This window comes from Sorex fumeus, unplaced genomic scaffold (genome assembly GCF_029834395.1).
Source record: "Sorex fumeus unplaced genomic scaffold, SorFum_2.1 ptg000129l, whole genome shotgun sequence".
NCBI lineage: Eukaryota > Metazoa > Chordata > Mammalia > Eulipotyphla > Soricidae > Sorex > Sorex fumeus.
The window spans coordinates 14,321,518-14,340,035 of record NW_026606186.1 but is presented as its reverse complement, the minus strand read 5'-3'; the positions used below and the strand labels follow the sequence as shown (position 1 = coordinate 14,340,035).

Below are 18,518 nucleotides of genomic sequence, written 5' to 3'. Positions count from 1 at the left end.
TTTCCCTCTTGCATCCCCATTTATTAATGGGGATTCAACTGTCAGGAAGAGCTATCTCATCTATTCCATTTGTTTATTTGGTCAATTATTTATATCTGTAATTTAAGTCAATATTCTTAATTACTCCTGCCCAGCTTAGCTGAGGGGCTGTTTGCAAAGATCTAGCATGATGGAGAATGACAATGGAAGATTTCAAAAGGAAAAGAAAGAGCTGTTCTAAGACCCTCTATTGTCTCTTACCATTTATTTTTCCCCCTCGGCCCCATAAGGAAGGACCGGCAGCCTCCCAGAATTTGGGCAACGTACGTAACAGAGAAGATTAGAAATGAACCGAAGGACAAACAGCAATGAACAAGAGCCTGGGTCTGGACGTGCAATAATTCTACTGCATGAGGCATGAGATCAGAACAGAGGTGGTGAGGGTGGCTGCTCAGAGGACAGCCATCTGCCTCTTCCACTCACCTCTCTGGCCCCTCCTGACTGACTATACATCTCTGACTCTCCTGCCCCTTCCCTCCATGAGGCTGGCCCTGTAGCCTAGTCCCTTCCCCCTCTCTTGCTTCTTTGCAGGTGGACCTTAGACCTTACTGTTCTCTACCAGATGCTGCCCCATCCCCCCCCCACACACACACACATCTTCGTTAGCCTTCTCCTCGCTCCAGGAGTCCAACTTTCCACCCTCTGCCTTTTCTGAGATTGGCTTTTCCTGTCCTTCTCTGCACCATTTCTCCATTTCTATTCACTTCCCTCCATGTATCCACCCCTCTCTCTGTTTTTAGTTTCCTCCTTCCCCGCCTCTGCTTTTCTGGCTAAATCCTTGTCTGTATTTTCCTGCCAATTTCCCTGTCTGTTCCTACGTCTGTCTCATGGTCGTTGGCTCCCTTTATCTCTCTGTATCTCCCATAGCTAACACATGCTAGTACAAAATAGCTGCTCAATAAATACTGGTGATTATCTAAGTTCCCTATCTATGTTCCTCTCTGCCTCCATGCCTCACATTACGCAGACATTTTAACAGACACATTTCCATTCTGCATTATGTTTTTGTGGCAGAAGCTTCAAAAGAATTGCCTTGGGTCCCTTTCCTGTGTTACCTCTTGCCCTCTCCATGATGCTTTTTCAACCCTTTCCATCTGGAGTGGATGGATGGGGCAGGGATGACTATCTTTTTTTCTCGCCTTATTTTCTCCATCTATAAAATGAAGACAGGCTAGATTCTGTTGCCGTTACTGCTGGCAATTGCACATATGCGTTCTCTGTAAAGGGCTGCATACCTGTGCCAGGGGCTTTGGACATGGACACATGCTACGCTTTAGTCTTTAGAATTCAAAAGAATCCACATGTCAGCAATGACTTTAAGTGGCATCACAAGCTTCTTCAATTCTTTGACTTGTTCCCTTTGCTATGAAAACCAAGTTGGAGAATGAGGAGAGGAGGATCCCAGACAAGGTACTCCTTGCAGAGTTCCAAAAGGAGCAGATACATAGCATTCAGCCTCAGCCACATTGCTACCCAAACAAAACGTGCCTGAGAAATAAAGAAACAAAGCTTTGTTCACACAGCCACTGAGAGCCAGAGTGATTTGTATGTAGGATACAAACCAAATTTGATTCACTGAAAAGGGTTGGAGTCTGCAAGGTCTAAGATGGTTTCTGCTGAAACACTCCAACCTTATGTTAGAGTTCTATTGCTTTGGGCAAAACCAAACCAAATGCTTTCATGTGACTGACCTTGGTCCACTGATCTGAATTTTATTTTATTTCCATAATGAGAGAGAGAAAGCAGCTCAGAGAGGTAAACACATACTCAGATTGGGATAAAGAAATAGTACAGTGGGTATGGATAAAGAAATAGTGCCACAGGTAAGTACATACCTTGCAGGCAGATGGCCTGGGTTCAAATCCTAATACCACCGAGTGATCCTTGAGCACGGAGCCAGGAGTAAGGTGAGCACCAACAGGTGTAGCCAAACCCCTTAAAATATATATGTATATATTTTAAATGTACATGAACATATGTATTTATATATGTATACATGTGTATATATGTATATATAAACATATGCCTATATACCCAGGTGTGTGTGTACACACATGCACACACACACACACACACACACACACACACATACCCAGACCACACATACTCAGATTACTAGAGCTAGATGGAGGAAGCATCTGAGCTTAAAACCAAACCTTCTAGTCATAGCTGTCCACTACTCTAGACCTCCTGGTCACAGCTGTACACTAGTCTGCTTCAACATGCTGGATCCCTAACTGCTGTAAGAGACAAGCCACACAATAACCAGAATCTAGAAACAACCCGAGTGCCTGAGAACAGACGACTGGTTAAAGAAACTTTGGTACACCTACACAATGGAATAGTATTCAGCTGTTAGGAAAGATGAAGTGATGAAATTTGCTTTTAAGTAGATGGTCATGGAGAGTATCATGCTAAGTGAAAAGAGTCGGAAAAAGAGGGAAAGACAAAGAATGACTGCACTCATTTGTGGAATAAAAAATAACATAATATGAGGCCGATACCCAAGAAGAGCAGAAACAAGAGCTATGAAGATTGTTCCACAATTGGAAGCTCTCCTCATGAGCTGGGGGAGAAGGCTGCTGGGATAGAGAAGGGATCACTAAGTCAATGATGGTTGGAGGAATATTTTGTGATGGGAGATGCATGCTGAAAGTAGATAAAAGACCAAATGTGAGAGCCTCTCAGTATCTGTATTGCAAACCATAATGCCCAAAAGTAGAGAGTATGGGGGAAATTGTCTGCCAGAGGCAGGGGGAGGGGTAGATGGGGGTGGGGGATATTGGGGACACTGATGGTAGAAAACGAGCACTGGTGGAGGTATGGGTGTTCGATCATTGTATGACAGAAACTCAAACATGAAAGCTTTGTAACTATATCTCACCGTGATTCAATTAAAAAAATTTTAAAAGAGAGACAAACCACATAGACAAATAACCTGGTTTAATCTCTGAATATTCCTGTATGTCACGCTAAGGAGCCTCCAAGTCATTTCATAAAGTCTGTTATTAAGGCAAATACAAGGTTCATGACTCAAATTTTTTTTAATTTTTATTAGTGAGACATCATGAGGTACAGTTATAGACTTATAATTTTTGTGCTTGGGTTTCAATTATATAATGATCAAATACCCATCCCTCCACCAGTGCCCATTTCCCACCACCACAGATCCCAGTATCCCTCCCACCCCCCATCCCCCGTCCAACCCTGCCTCTGTGGCGGGGCATTCTATTTTGTTCTGTGACTCAAATTTTTTAAGAACAAGAAGTATATCTGCAATTTGAAATTTTTCAATTTTTGGAGAAAGGAAATGGGATTTACAGACTGGGGAATCATACATATAATAGATATAGAGGACTTGGATAAAAATGTTTCTGACAATTGTAGTGTGAACCTCATCATGGCCTGGCAAGTGACAATAAAAGAGATGGTCTCAATTTTCAGGTGGGGAGCCTAAGACTAAACAGGGAATGTGCTCCCCGCAAGCAACCAAGAGTATCTCGCCCTCACGGCAAAGCCTGGCAAGCTACCCATGACATATGCCAAACACAGTAACAAGTCTCACAATGTTAGTGGGCCCGCTTGAGCAAATTGATGAACAACAGGAGGACAGTGACAGTGCTCCAGAGCAAGTATATGGAGTAACTGTGTAGCCAGACAGGGTCACCTGAGCACCACATCACAGCTACAGGCCTCAGTATTTCATGACATTTCTCCAACTCTAGATTTCTGTGGCTTTCCCTTCACAAATGCACCCTCTTAGTGCATCTCTACCAGTGCTCTGCCTTTTCTCTGAAAGGGTATGGGAATGAAGTCTATAAAGTCTTGGTTTCTCCTACCCTGATGCCCGGGCATATGTGAGTTGCTTCACTTACAAATAACAGCGATACTGGGGTTGGATTCTTACTGAAGTTGGAGTATATCTCCTCCACTTAAAAACAGCATTGTGTCATAGAAGTTTTTCACAAAAACTTATTGATAATTCCACTTACAATTTTGTTGTAACAACTTGATCACTTGATCACTTGACTTCCCATTAATCATCAATTTGCTCTAGCGGGCACCAGTAACGTCTCCATTTATCCCTGTAGCGTGCTAATTGGGACCAGTAATGACAATGGGTCTCATTCCCAGTTGTAACAACAAATACAAAATAAATTATTTTTGTGCTTGCTGAGGGGAAAGGCTAGGGGGGTGAGGAAGAATAGTGGAGAGAAGGTCACTCTGGTTATGGGATTTGTGTTGGAACATTGAATGTCCGAAAACAACTGTATTATAAACAACTCTGTAAACTGTGGTGCTTAAATAAAGTTAAAAAAATCCATTCTATATCCTAAGAACTTAAAAAAGAGACCAAGACAGGGATGGCGTCTCAGTGGAGACAATCACAGTATAACAGATAGAATATTGATGAGTGCCAATTCCATATAACTGGTTTACTTATTTAAAAGGTGTGAGATACAGCCATTGACACTCACAACTGGAGAAGAGCATGTGAAGTTAAGCTGGTTCTATTATATGCATAAACAGGAAAAAAGTCAAGAAATTTCTAGAAGCTTGGAGATCTGGAGGACACACGGTGCTTATGGTCCTTTAGGGTTGTGGAGAAGAGATAGCATATTTCTCTTCAGTACTTCCCTCTGTGATACTTTGTTCCAGTCGCCCTAGCAAATGCTTACCCTTTTCACAGCACAGTCTTGCAGGAACGGAGTTCTGACCACAAGGCAAGATCTAGCAGACACGTGCTTGATCATTGCAGGTCATCCTCACTGTATACCCTGGAGTGTGTATGTTGCAAGGGGGATTGTGTGTGTGTGGTGGGGGGGAGGGGCTATCCTCACCCAATGGCAAATGCAAAAACAGCAGAAGAAGGGGTGCTGCCCAAGACGCATGACCAGGGAGTCAGGAAAAACCTACAGTTCAATAACTCCAAGATCAATCACACCCTGCAACAATTTTCCCATAACTTGTCTTATTATTGTTTATATTATCACATGAGACACAGAAGTAAAAGCAATATTCTAGGTTTCATCTAGAACTTCCTCGTAACTTGTTTAGTTATTATTTGTGCTAACATGTGAGTCTTGAAAAGAAATATAATATTCAAGGTTTCATCTAAAACCTCAGAAAACTAATCTTTCCTTAGTACAACTGAAAATGTGAGAACAGGAGACAGTGCAGTGGTTAGGGCATAGGACTAATGTAGAAACATAAGTGTCAAATCTGGGTTTGATCCCCAGCATGACATGGTCCTCTGAACACTGTAGGGTGCTCTTGAGCACTTCTGGGAAGATCTGGGTCATCCCGAGCTCACCAGGGCCAAAGCAACATGGCATCCTCAGACCCTACATTGAACCCCACATTTCGGTCACCCAGCTGATCGAAAATCACCAGTGGGGCCCTGGAATCTCATGAGCATTAGTTGGGAGCCACACACACCCCCAAATGAAGGAACAGATAAAATGCAGGACCAGTTTGAGCAGTCAAACTCCATCTAGTAGGCTTGTTCTAAGCCTGTGGTTGATTTCTTAAGAGCTCTTTTTCTTTTCTTTTTTTTTTTATTCTTATAGATGGGATTTTCATTGTTAGATGTAGCTGGCAAGTAAACTATCGCATGATTGAGTGATTAAATCGATGAACCACAGAATGTATGATATGCTGGATATGAATAAATGCAATGGTTGAGCAAATGATTTAAAGCCATTTTTCACAGAAAGCTATAAAAAGTCTTCTCCCCATCTCACACGAAGCCTTTAAACAAAGCAACTGATTGACAATGGTAATAGTAATTTCTTAGATTTATGTGGCATTTTATAATCCTCAAAGTATTTTCCTATATATTATTATGCCTTACCATCATAGATCTTCTAAATTTAAAGAAATACAATAGTCATCTCATTTAACGGTTATTCCTCTCAAATCCTGATGAACGGCTTCTCCCCCTTTGCTTGTCTGCCCCCGGAGACAAGGAACTCACTATCCTCTGACTGTTGCCTCCATGAATGCATGGCCTTAACTTTGGGGTTGGTTGTCCCACTGTGGATGGGACTTTGGGTTGCTGCCTCTCCCTGCTCCTGGGTGCCCCGCGAGTGTGAAGCTACAGCATTTTCAATATAATGATTCTTCTGAAAGACACACTTCTTCCTAGGTCACGTCTTCCCCTAGGTGAAACCAAACATTGCCTCTCATCCCCTTTCTCAAAACGTTTTGCAATAGGCATCTGTTACCAATGTCATTAAGGCAGCTAATAAACTGTGACCATTTGAGCACATACTCAATATCAGAGCCTGCACTGTGAAAAATTATGCCTAAGAGCACAACCTCTTAATTTGGACACACTAGACTTGAAAACCCTGTTTCCGCATCCATGGTGATGAGAACTTGAGGGTGATGGCCAAACTCACTGACTCCAAGGTAGCTCATCTGTATGTCAATGAGGGATAATAACAGTTTCAATTTTTTTCTTAATTCATTTCTATGAAGTAATATTGGATTACAAGCATTGCATGCATTTTAGATATACCATATTACCATACCACACCCAACACCACAGTGCCAAAGAACTTCCACCAGAGTCCAGAGGATGCTTTCAGTCCTCTCCCCCTCATCCATCTTCACATATATTTTTGGTAACCTTAGTTCTGCTGTCAGAATCTTGGGTTTATTTTCATTGATTATTATCTAATTCCTATTATATTTTGTCTTTACTGGTGATAAATGAGATCAGCTGGTAGTTGTCTTTTTCCTTCTGATTTATTCCACCTACCATTTCCTTTACCAATTCCAACTACACTGCAGCACAAGGCAAGGCTTCATCCTTTCTTATAACCGAGCAGTACTCTATTGTGTGTGTACACACACAGAGACACTCACACACGGACACACACACAGACATACACATCCTGACTGTTTAATATACTCTTCTGTCACTGGAACTTGGGTTGTTTCCAAATTTTGACAAATAGTACAAATTAAATAGTGCTGGAATGAATACAGGTGTGTATATATCATTTTGAAATATTTTGTGTCTGTATTTTGTGTAACTACCTAACAGTATAATTGCTGGGTCAAATGATAGTTCTAGTTTTAATAATTTGAACAATGTCCATATAAAAGTTCCTATCTTATATAGGTATTAGAGCAAAACAATGGAATAATACATATACTGCACCTAAACCGTGCTACTTAGGAAGTCCATAGGGGTGGGAGTGATTATTTTCATTGTGCAGGGCACTTGCATGTGTAAACTCATTCAGTCCTAGAAAATTAGAAAAACACTATGAATTGTGGAAATCACAATTTCTCTCAGTTTTACCAAGTATGTGGTTGACTTGGTCATAAAGCTAGTCATACAGATACTGTTCAAACTGGAGTGGCTTCAAAATTACAAATCCTTTAAAGTCTAATTGATCATACACATGATGAAGCTCCTTGTTTTGTTTTATCTTGGAACCATTCCAGATGGTGCTCAGGGCGTAGGGGTCACTCCTGGCTATGCTCTGGGGACCATATGTTTTGCCGGGATCAAACCTCAATTGGCAAGTATGTGCAAGGAAAACACAACACTGTACTATCTTGAAGCTCTTTGTAAGAATTCACTCCTTCTATCTTACAATTGAAGCCAATAACTAATGCACTGAGAAGAGAAATATTGGTCTATAGTATAGATTAAGGGCACAAATTCTAGAATTGCCTATATTGAATAAAATACTGGTTTTACCATAAACCTTCATGGGACTACACAAAACCAACAACTATTGACCTTACTGACACCTTGAGGTCCTCATCTGCAAAATAAACATTATGACATTATCCACTTAAATATTTGGTAGGAGGATTAAATGTGATTATGTACTGAATCAAAACCATATAGACAACTAGATTAGCAATTCATTGCTAAGGCTCAAGGTTGTGCAGTTATAAAGACCCATCAGTGCCAGGGACTGCCTGAGTTAACCCCAATGATGCTCAGGAGCATCTCACTCATTCTGGGTGGGAGGACATTGTCTTAATAGCTGCACTCAGCGAGACTCTGTGGTGCCAGGGACTGAACCCGGTCATCCACATACGACATGCTCCTTAACCCCTATGCTATCTCTCCATGTTCTAAGAGTTTTGTGTGTGTGTGTGTGTATGTGTGTGTGTGCGTGCGTGTGTGTGTGTGTATTTAAGACTTATTTCCCAGATCTTTCCTCTACAGAAGTAGTTGCTTTCTTTAACTGGTATTTTTCACTGAATTTATATGATGTATTTCCAAGTCCGTGATTTTTGTTTCTTTGTTTGTTTCTTGTTGTTATACAGGTAAGGGACAGACTCATTTTGAGTAAAAAATAAAATTGTACTTATTTTAACTGCTGATATGTTTAATAAGTACTGTTTTGTTTTGGTTTGGTTTGTTTTAGAAGGAGGTACAACCAGTGATGCTCATGACATACTCTTGGTTTTGCACTGAGAAATTACTCCTGGCAGTGTAAGAAGAAATTACTCCTGGGTAAGAAGGATTGAACCTGGGTTGGTTGCAAACAAGGCAAGCTCCCTACCTCCTGTACTATCGCTCTGGCTCCAGAAGTACTGTTTTGAGCTAACATAACTATTAACTCTTTTATCCTGTTATATTTTTTGCTTCTTCTGCTTCTTTGTTTTGATATAGCAAATATTTATTGTTTCCTCTGTCTCATCCATTAAAATTCTATTTTGCTTATGTTAATTCATGATTTTCTATTAATGACTATAGTAAATGGACATTAAAATAATTTTCCACCTAAGATAAAAAAAAAACTATCGTATTGTTACTTTTACAAAAAAAAAGGTCTTTTACACTCTCCTACTGAGATAATTTGGGGTTTTAGTCCTAGATTATTAATTTAAAAATAATTTTTGTCCATTAAAAATTACAGATTTACATCTAAAAACTGGAACACTAGATATCACATACAAAAATTCAATAAATTCTGCTTTATGACTTTCTCTTCATATCAGATAGCAAAAGAGCAGAAAAAATAAGATTAAGCCTAATGTGTTCTTCCACCTAGAATAAATTCTTTAAACACTACTGCAATGGTAGCATTAATGGCCACTGTTAGTGTAAGCTCAGAACTCATCAGTTTAGATACCATTATTGAGATTCTAACTCAATAACCCTATATAATTGGGATGATCAGTTTTGTTCCATTCTTTAAGACGGAGAATCAGAGAAGTGAGGAGATTCTCTCCAGAGGCTTGAGGAATCTGCCCATGAAGAAGTTGGAATAAGCAATTGAAACACAGCAGAGGATGGGGCTGGAGTGATAGCACAGTGGGTAGGGCATTTGCCTTGCATGCGGCCGACCCGGGTTCGATTCCCAGCATCCTATATGGTCCCCTGAGTACCGGCAGGGGTAATACCTGAGTGCACAGACAGGAGTAACCCCTGTGCATCGCCGGGTGTAATGCAAAAAAACAAAACAAACAAACAAAAAACAGAGCAGAGGATTTAAGGATACTGCTTCAAAACACCCTGTGTACAGTGACAGGGTGGGACATTACTCCAGGCTCTGGATTTCATGCCCCTCTAAACTCTAGATCAGGCAACGCTCTCAGAGACATGTGCCACCTCCAAAAGACTGAGTCACCATCATTAAAGAGCCTATGGGAAGTTCTCTTTAACGCACAAGATTCATCGTTCCCACTGAGGGTAAAAATGAAGACAGGGAAGATGTGGACTTAGAATCCAGGAAAAGTAAAGAACTCTTGGGTCCACAAGGTGGTAGCCTACAGTCACTTGGGCACAAGGAGAGTCCCTGTGTGCCAATGTCCGTTATCATCCACTCTGACACCTTCTGAAGGATGAGACACATCCAAGTCAACTGGCACATACTGAATTCTTTGCACAGAGCAGAAGGGAAATGTGCAGAACACCTACAGTCTTTGAGAAAGCACCCTATGCAGTGGAACCCATGCTAGGCCTGGTGTGGGTTCCATTTAAGAAAATCTATTCAGCTGGAATAGAGAAGGGATCACTAAGAAAATGATGGTTGGAGGAATCGGTAAGAATGGGAGATGTATGATGAAAGTAGATAAAGGACCAAACGTGATAACCTCTCAGTATCTGTATTACAAACCATAATGCCCAAAAGTAGAGAAAGATTATGTGGAATATTGTCTGCCTTGGAGGCAGTGGGAGGCTGGGAAAAAGGGGGGTATACTGGGGATACTGGTGGTGGGGAATGTGCACTGGTGGAGGGATGGGTATTTGATCATTGTGTGTTTGTAACTCAAACATGAAAGCTTGTAACTCTATCACGGTGATTCAGTAAAATAAGAAAAAAAAAGCACAGCAGCACTGTAGCATGTCGTTCCATTGTTCATAGATTTGCTCGACCGGGCCAGTAACGTCTCCATTGTGAGACTTGTTGTTACTGTTTTTTGGCATATTGAATACGACACGGGTAGCTTTCCAGGCTTTACCGTGTGGGTGGGATACTCTCAGTAGCTTGTCAGGCTCTCCAAGAGGGCGGAGGAATCGAATCTGGGTCAACTGCGTGCAAAGTAAATGCCCTACCCGCTGTGCTATCGCTCCAGCCGCAAAATGAAATAAAATAAAATAAAAATTTTTTAAAAATTTAAAAAGCCATTCATCATCACTGAGATACTACCATATGGGTTACTGGGTTATGGGAAGGATAAATGTACGTAAATGCCGTGTGTGAACCCAGGAACTTCTCCATGACATTGGAGAAAAAAAACCGAGCCTCCCTCCCAAATATTAACAGAAAAGCAGTCAGGCCTCTCCAACCCTTCTCCACACCAGATGGTTGCCTATGTGCCATGAGCGAGTCAGCAGGGGATCTGATCTGGTGTGTGCAAACTTGCAGCTCCAAGTTAACATGCAGGCACCCCCTTGCTGTGTGGCTGTATCATTTTCTAAATATATGTGGGAAAAGTCTATCACACTCATTCCTGGAATAACACAAAGGCCTTGATTCGGTCTTCCACGTGATGAGCATGCGTTAAGTCCAAAATTAACGTGGCTGTCTGGCTGGGATTTATGTGTGTATTTCCAAAAGGAGAAAACTTTCAGGCTCTTACTCAGCCTTAATCAAAATGTGTAATTCATGGCTGTGAGTGTGAAAGGCCCCAGAAGGACAAAGACCCAAAACTGAAGTTGGCTCCCTTGGAAACTCTCAATAAAGACCACTTACTCCTGCACAGGAGGAGGAAATGAAGGGGTGAGGAGCAGGCTGACTTTGTGTATGAGTCTTATGCCAACTAGAAATAGCATTTCCCAGTCTCATGCCTGTAGCAGAACAAGCCAGTGGAGAAAAGGAGAAAAGCACACCAATGTATCTTGAAGAGTGAAAAGCATTTGGAGGGTATCACTGAAGCTAGTATCTGGTCTTTTCCTGGGTCCATTAAACCACGAACATTCTGCAGACTGGATTTTGTCTTTACTATTATCCATGTGAAACCTTTCAATACTGCTTTATGAATAATCTATTCATAGAAGCCCATGTACATTTAAATGTTTTATTATTGTTTATATGTTATATGTTAAACTTTTATGTAAGGAAGAAATCTATACCCTATTTTATTAATATTTTTAAATTTAAATGAATGTGTTATGGAGGTTCATTGATTTCCAATACTGTTATTGGTGAAACCTACACAAGTTTTTAGCAACCATTCTTCAGATGGATCCAGCTTTCCCAGGGAAGACAGAAGACTCTGACTCATAGATCAACGGTCAGCAGAGTTGTGGAGCCATTTTGTCTCTGTACCTAACATTTCTCCTCTACTATGGAGGTGACACTACTGGCTGCATGTAGTGTTGACAAGAATGCAATGAGATATGTCCAGAAACCTGCCCCAGCAGGATGCTGGCACAGGGTAGCTAGATAATAAATTCACACAACCAGAGAAACAGCATAGAAGATATAAATCAGATTTGTATAGTCAGATACACTTGACTTTGAGTACCCAAGAGTAACCCACTCTCTTACCAACTGTGTGACCTTGGGTATGCCTCTTTGCCTCCATGATTCCTCACCACTCTAAAGTGAAAATAACAGGGGCTTCTATGTTTTACCTCACTAACTATCTTCAGCCCATCTCTAGGGGATCACCACATGGTGTTTACACTGGAGAGGAGGTGCTAAAGGTTAGAACACATCAAGGGCTATTAGGGAAGGGTATCCCCCCTCCCATTTTGCTCTGATTGCATTTACTCAGTCACTCTTGGAAAGGCCAGTTGTATCTGGCAACGCTAGACCTCAGCTCTCAGCCAAGCAGGCTAAAAAGCACATGTTAGATGTTAAACAGCTATTCCTTGTGACATCGGCCAAAGGCCAAGGAGTCAGAGACCCTTTATTTTCTTCTCTGAAGCACAATTAGTTTGTCACAGCTGACAGATGATGGATGTGTATGCATCAGTCCAAGTGACAACACAAATCCATCTGACCTCCTGTTTGTCATTCTAACCACTCAGCCAGTTCACTTCCTCCATCTGTGGACAATTGCCCATCACTCTCTGCCTCCCTTTCGCCTCCCCTCTCAGGCCCCCATAGTGTCCCCACTTACTCACCATCACGGATATGTGGAGGATGTGCATCTGCTCTTCCACGATCTCTGAGGGCTCCTGGAGTGTGGGGGTGGTGGACCGAGCCAGCTGTCCAGAGCTGCTCATGGAGACATGGAAGTACAATGTGCCATTTTCAAGCCACTGCTGCCTCCAATGCACCAGCGAGATGTCTGCTGCTGTTCCTGACATCTCTGCAAGATAAGATCCAAGGTGCCAGGTGAGGAGCCGAAGAAACTGTATAAATGTGTAAGGCACTTGCTTTGCACACAGCTGACAAAGGTTTAATCCTTGGCATCACCTATTGTCCTCTGAGCATTACCAGGAGTGATCCCTAAGCACATAATAAAGAGTAAGCTCTGAGCACAGTTGGGTAGAGCCAAACAACGAAAACAACAACAACAACAACAACAACAAAATATATCAAAACAAGGTTCCAATTGAGTCACATGCCCAGTCTGGCTCAGAGTGTCAAAGAACCAAATGCCTCAGGAAATCAGAGGCCACTGAAAAGGTATCAAAATGCCTTTTTTGTATCTATCTAATCCATGAGCCAGAAAATCACTTCCAATCACAGATGAGTCAAATATAGCCAAGATAACACCCCAAGCTATAGAGTCAAAGAGGTAGGAATTGAACCTGGATCCATTCCACTCCCTTCAGTATAACACTGGGTCAGATAAGGTAAACAACCTTTTGAAAAGGCAGTAAAGTCAGCAACAGGGAGACATGAGCCTCCAATCATCTGAGTCTATAGAGCTAGAAGATGAAGGGAAGATATTTATGAGAGGATCTGGAGTTCATGCGTGGACTTCTGAAATTGATATGGAAACATTCATGGTAGAATCACAGACCTTGAGAACCGAAAAGTCCACTGAGGGGCACTCAGTCCTGCCAAGGTGCCTCTGAGGGTCTTTTTCACAGGAAAGGTAAAGGTAAAGGTAAAGGCCCTCCCGTTGATCACCGATTTGCTCGAGCGGGCCCAGTAACGTCTCCATTGGAGACTTTGTTGTTACTGTGTTTGGCATATCAAATACTCTCGGTAGCTTGCCGGGCTCTCCGAGAGGGGCGGAGGAATCGAACTCGGGTCGGCCATGTTGGCTGCATGCAAGGCAAACACCCTACCCGCTGTGCTATCGCTCCAGCCCCTTCACAGGACAGAAGTTTGGAAATGTTCGGAACCTGTTTACCCTGCTCCCATCAAAACAGCTCTATTTCTCTAGAATTTGTTTACTTCACTCCCAAGCAGAAGGGTTCAACACAAAAGCTTCCTTGACTTTAAAAATCATGAAGCCATTGTCCATCTAATCTTTGTGGATAGCTAGTGAGAAGTTACGACCTCCTGATAAATGGTAAAGTCGGACTTGAAGTGGCCTAACTCTGACCTCATACTTATTTTCTCTCCATGGATACTCCTTAAAAGCAATTAATGAGCCCAGAGAAATAGTACAATAGGTAGGGTGCTTGCTTTCTGGGCCGTCAACCCAGGTTTGGTGGGTTCCACCTCCAGTATCCCATATTATATCCTGAGACCACCAAGAGTGATTACTGAGTGCAGAACTAGGAGTAACCCATGAGCATTGCTGGGTATGACACAAAAAAGAGAAACAATTATCTTTTTAAATAATATTACCATTCAATGCTATCACGCAATGTAGTGTCCTATAAAAAATAAAAAAGAATGATGGCATAAGGTACCAAAAGTGGCACCACACTGGGATTATACCAACTTTATATGGTGCTGTTGACCAAAGGGATGTGCCCTTTGAAAAGAACCAAGACAAACAATGTTTACAGTGTGTGGTGGATCAGGGGAAGGGCGGTAGGGAGAATTATCAGTGCTTCAATTTTGAAAGCTATTATGGAAGAAAGAGGACATCCATCAAGAGATAAGAATCCTTTCTAGTGCCTGAGCCTTAGAGATTTGGACTGCTTTCCTGAGACATGGAGTTGACCTACAGATAGTTTGCTCCTAACTCCCAAAACCATCATGCATGTCTTCAGGGACATGCTCACATGCATGTTGGAGGGGAATTAAAGGGGACGCTAAGTTAGAACCTCTCCATATCCAATCAGCTCTCCTGATTGCACCGATAGCCCCATCATATCTGCTGACAGTGAAAGAAAAGGTTCATCTTGAACAGAGGGAAACAACATTTGCTCACTAAATTCTACTTAATTATTCTTGCATCATCTATTCCCAAGAGACTCTTAACATCTTGAGGTTCACAGTCTGAATTCCTTAGAGGGAAAGCATCTGGCACTAAGAAAGTGCTGCAGAAGGTCAGCTGTTAATATTTATTATCCTCATGGTTATGAATAGGGATAGGATTCAACTCACCCATGGGTTTTCTGAAAACTTGCGGCATCCCCCACTGCTTGACTTCTCACCCCCTCCATATCCATACTGCCAGAAATCTTTCAAAGGTCACCCAAAGTTTTGCCTGACTTAGTTCTCCTGAAACCACCAGGGCCAAAACATCTCCCTCTCCTACCTGGCTTAGTACAAGAACTTAATCCATGCTGACCTCTTGTGTCTACTGTCAAAGAGAGGCCAGATGAATCCAGGCATACCACAATCAGTTCATGTTGCTCCTCAGCTCTCCATTACCAACAGCCTCCTGCCCTATTTTGACAATAGAAGAGTGGCTGGAACAGAGTATACTATGAGTCTGAGTAGAAAGTTGTGTGGACTTGCCTTGCTGCACCAGCAGTTGTGTAGCAATGGATACTACCACAAAAGGTCATCAGCTCCTAGAAAGCAGATCCTCCAAAGTCCCAAGGCCCTCCTGAAAAGCTCCAAGAGACTATCTGGATCTAGCTTTCACCAAGCTCCCACCTTTCAGCCTCAGCCTCAGTGAATGGCCTCCCTAATACCTTGCTCGTTTTTCTTTCATTGTTCCAAAGCCCAGGCTGAAAGGTGTCTCTGAAAAGAGTTGTTTCTTATGCAGCAGCCTGCAAAGAGGAGCCCATGTGTCGCTAGCTGGCAGAGCCCATCCTCTACTGAGAATTCCTGAAAAAGCCCAGAGGTCCCCCCAGTCAGTCACAGTATGGAAAAGAGGAAAGCAGGGAGAAGTGGGGGGAAGGCGTGTTGAAATCTGCTCATCTTACTCAGGAAGCACTAACTGTGCTTGAGTTCCTGCCACTGGAGAAGCTTGCCCTCCGGTGTCCAAATTTCAAAAAAGGGTGTCACAGAGGGCTAGTCAACTTGCTTAAAGTCCCTGCTAAAGTTGCACCCAGCCAAGCCTGATGGGTTTCCAGATTCTGCAATTTCTACTCTGCCAGTTGCCCTTATAGCATCTCCTTTTCCTTGACAAAATTAGCCCACGAACCTGCAACTAGATTGAGTTCTTTGTTTGCTATGGCGATGAGTGCACCGTCAGCAGACAGCAAACGTTAAATGATAATAACAGTGTGTGAAACACAGTAAATATTGAATCACGGAGAACAGCTCCGGAAGGAATGTGCTCAACAAGGAAAGAAACTGTGGTTGGGATGGGGAAGAGGCACACAGATCCTCAAAAGAGAAACTGCCTCAGCAGAAGCAGAAGGCCAGGGTCATTCAGCTGCCCCTTTGCCCATTCGTTCGTGTGTTTGCTGGCTTCATTCACACAGCCTGCCTGAGTGTAGACCTGCATGACTGCAGTCATTTTAGTTGTTCAGAATCCAAAGAGAGATGAGAAAGAAAAAGACTCACCTTCACAAGTTACTCATGCCCCAGAAGCATAAATCTCTAGGCTCCTCCCTCATGTCACTGCCTGCTCAGGTGCCCATGTTTCATTTAACATGGCCCAGGACCCTGCACATGGTCCTGTCCCCCATCCCACCTCGTCTGGAACTCCCAAGTGTACAGGACTTCATGCAGGCCTGGTGTCCTCTCAGGAACGCACGGACTCCCTGTCCAGTCTGACTGGAACTCTCCACTTAAGAGAAGCAAAGCAGCTTCTATGCAGCAGACATCTCAGTCCTGCTCAGAGAGGCCAGCCCACTCCTTGCTGCAGCCCTCCAGAGCCTCCACACACACCCACACTCTCGTGTCTCCCCTGTCTTAGAACTTTCCATATCATTGAGCACTCTTAGATACTCACCTTCTGTGATTTCCTGAACATGTCTGAGATATGTTCTTTGGGTGTACAGGGACCCTGTGGGTCTTAACCCCAATTCTATCGCACACAGTCTAAAAAGTACTGAGTGCGGGATAAGAGCTTAGTAAATGAGTACTGAATTGTGGGTGATAAATACACACAGATGTACATATGCACACTCATAAACATAGGCATTCATATTTTTGTACATACTTGCATATTCTGGCTGGAGCGATAGCATAGCGGGTAGGGTGTTTGCCTTGCATGTGGCCGACCTGACTGACCAGAGTTCAATTCCTCTGCCCCTATCGGATAGCCCAGCAAGCTACCGAGAGTATCTTGCCCACACGGCAAAGCCTGGCAAGCTACCCATGATGTATTCTATATGCCAAACACAATAACAGTAAGTCTCACAATGGAGACATTACTGGGCCCACTCAAGCAAATTGATGGACAACAGGAGGACAGTGTTACAGTGCTACTTGCATGTTCATGTACATACATACACATGCACACAAATTTACACGTATAATTATTAAGAAAACAGAGATAGCGTTAAGTCTTGTTAGAGAAATAAAGAAAAAATGATTCACAGAAACTCAGAGGTAGGACAGGACTCTTCCAGATTTTGTTCTGGGAGTTCTTGGGGGATGACCTATGGTGTTAGGAATTGAACTGGAGTTGACCACATGCAAGGAAAGTGCCTGAATGCCTCCACCAACTAGATGGCTGTCATCTAGGTTACAGACTAAGAAGTCTTCCAGAAACATAGTACCATGAGCATGGCAAAAGACAGGAATATCTTTGGCCTTCGGGAGACCAGAAAGCACAGAGGTGAGCTAAGGTCTGGGTTTCCCAAGACAGTAAGTCAGAGTTTAGAGGAATGCCAGGTTGAAATGCAGTTCTAATACAAGAACGAAGGGCTTTGAATGCTTGGTGAGAGAGTTTATTTTATTCAGCCAGCCATCGGGAATCAGCAGAGTGTACCTGATCAGCGAGCAAGTCCTGTGTCCATTAAAAACGGGTCAAAGAAATAGTAGCATAATCAAGGCCAGCTCTTGAAATCCCCCACTGATTGATTTTCGAATTGCATTTTCCCTTTCCTCTTCCCCTCGTCCTTCCATATAAACATTTCATTCAAGTCTTCAAGTCATATTACAATCAAACTTAAAGCAAGAGGGGGACTAAACGCATTTGGTCGGGAACCAAGACGATTCCCATAAAGGCAGATTATGCTGACATGATGAATATAAAATGAAACAGCAGATATTAAAGTGGGAGAATTGGTGCACCAATGCCTTCCGGCAGCAAGCTGACTCCAGCTCCTGCCTCCCGCCCGCTCCCAATCATCTTGGTTTTATATTGGAATCATAAAGAAACAGGGATTGCCTTCACCTTTCACGATGCTCCCTGCTTGGGCTGCAACTCGTGAAATATTCAATAGGCTCAAATTCTCTCCACCTCCCACTAAAGCCACGGAGAGGATCAGCCTTCATCAGTGATTCTGGTTAGACCACCACACCTCCTCAGCAGCCACAGATGCCTTTCAGCTTCCTGGAAAAGAAATAAAACAATCCCAAAGGCGTGTTGTGCTTTTAATTGGCTTGTTCTTCCTAATCTATGGCACTCGTTGTATTTTTATTTAATTCCTGAAGGTCATTATGAAAATAAGCAGCTCTTCCAATCACCAGCTGTCTTGGTAACCTCTCCCTTGTGGCTAACTAACCGGACTTTGGATGCCACAGTCAACCCTCCAGTTGACCCTCCAGGCAATTATTCACAGAAGGCCCAAGAGCACTTCTGATGAGTGTGCAAATGGTCTTTGCTGCGCTTGGCAGAGA

General features: G+C 42.7%; 1 protein-coding gene across 4 annotated transcripts in view; it reads right to left on the bottom strand.

Moving 5' to 3' along the window:
- The window catches only part of ASTN2 (astrotactin 2), a 1,072,177-nt gene that overhangs the window by 919,398 nt on the left and 134,261 nt on the right, over positions 1-18,518 (bottom strand). For all 4 annotated transcript variants that reach the window (XM_056138490.1, XM_056138491.1, XM_056138492.1 and 1 more), the window contains exon 2: positions 12,599-12,786. In XM_056138490.1, coding sequence (XP_055994465.1) covers positions 12,599-12,786 — 188 coding nt within the window. The remainder of the gene's footprint in view (positions 1-12,598; positions 12,787-18,518) is intronic.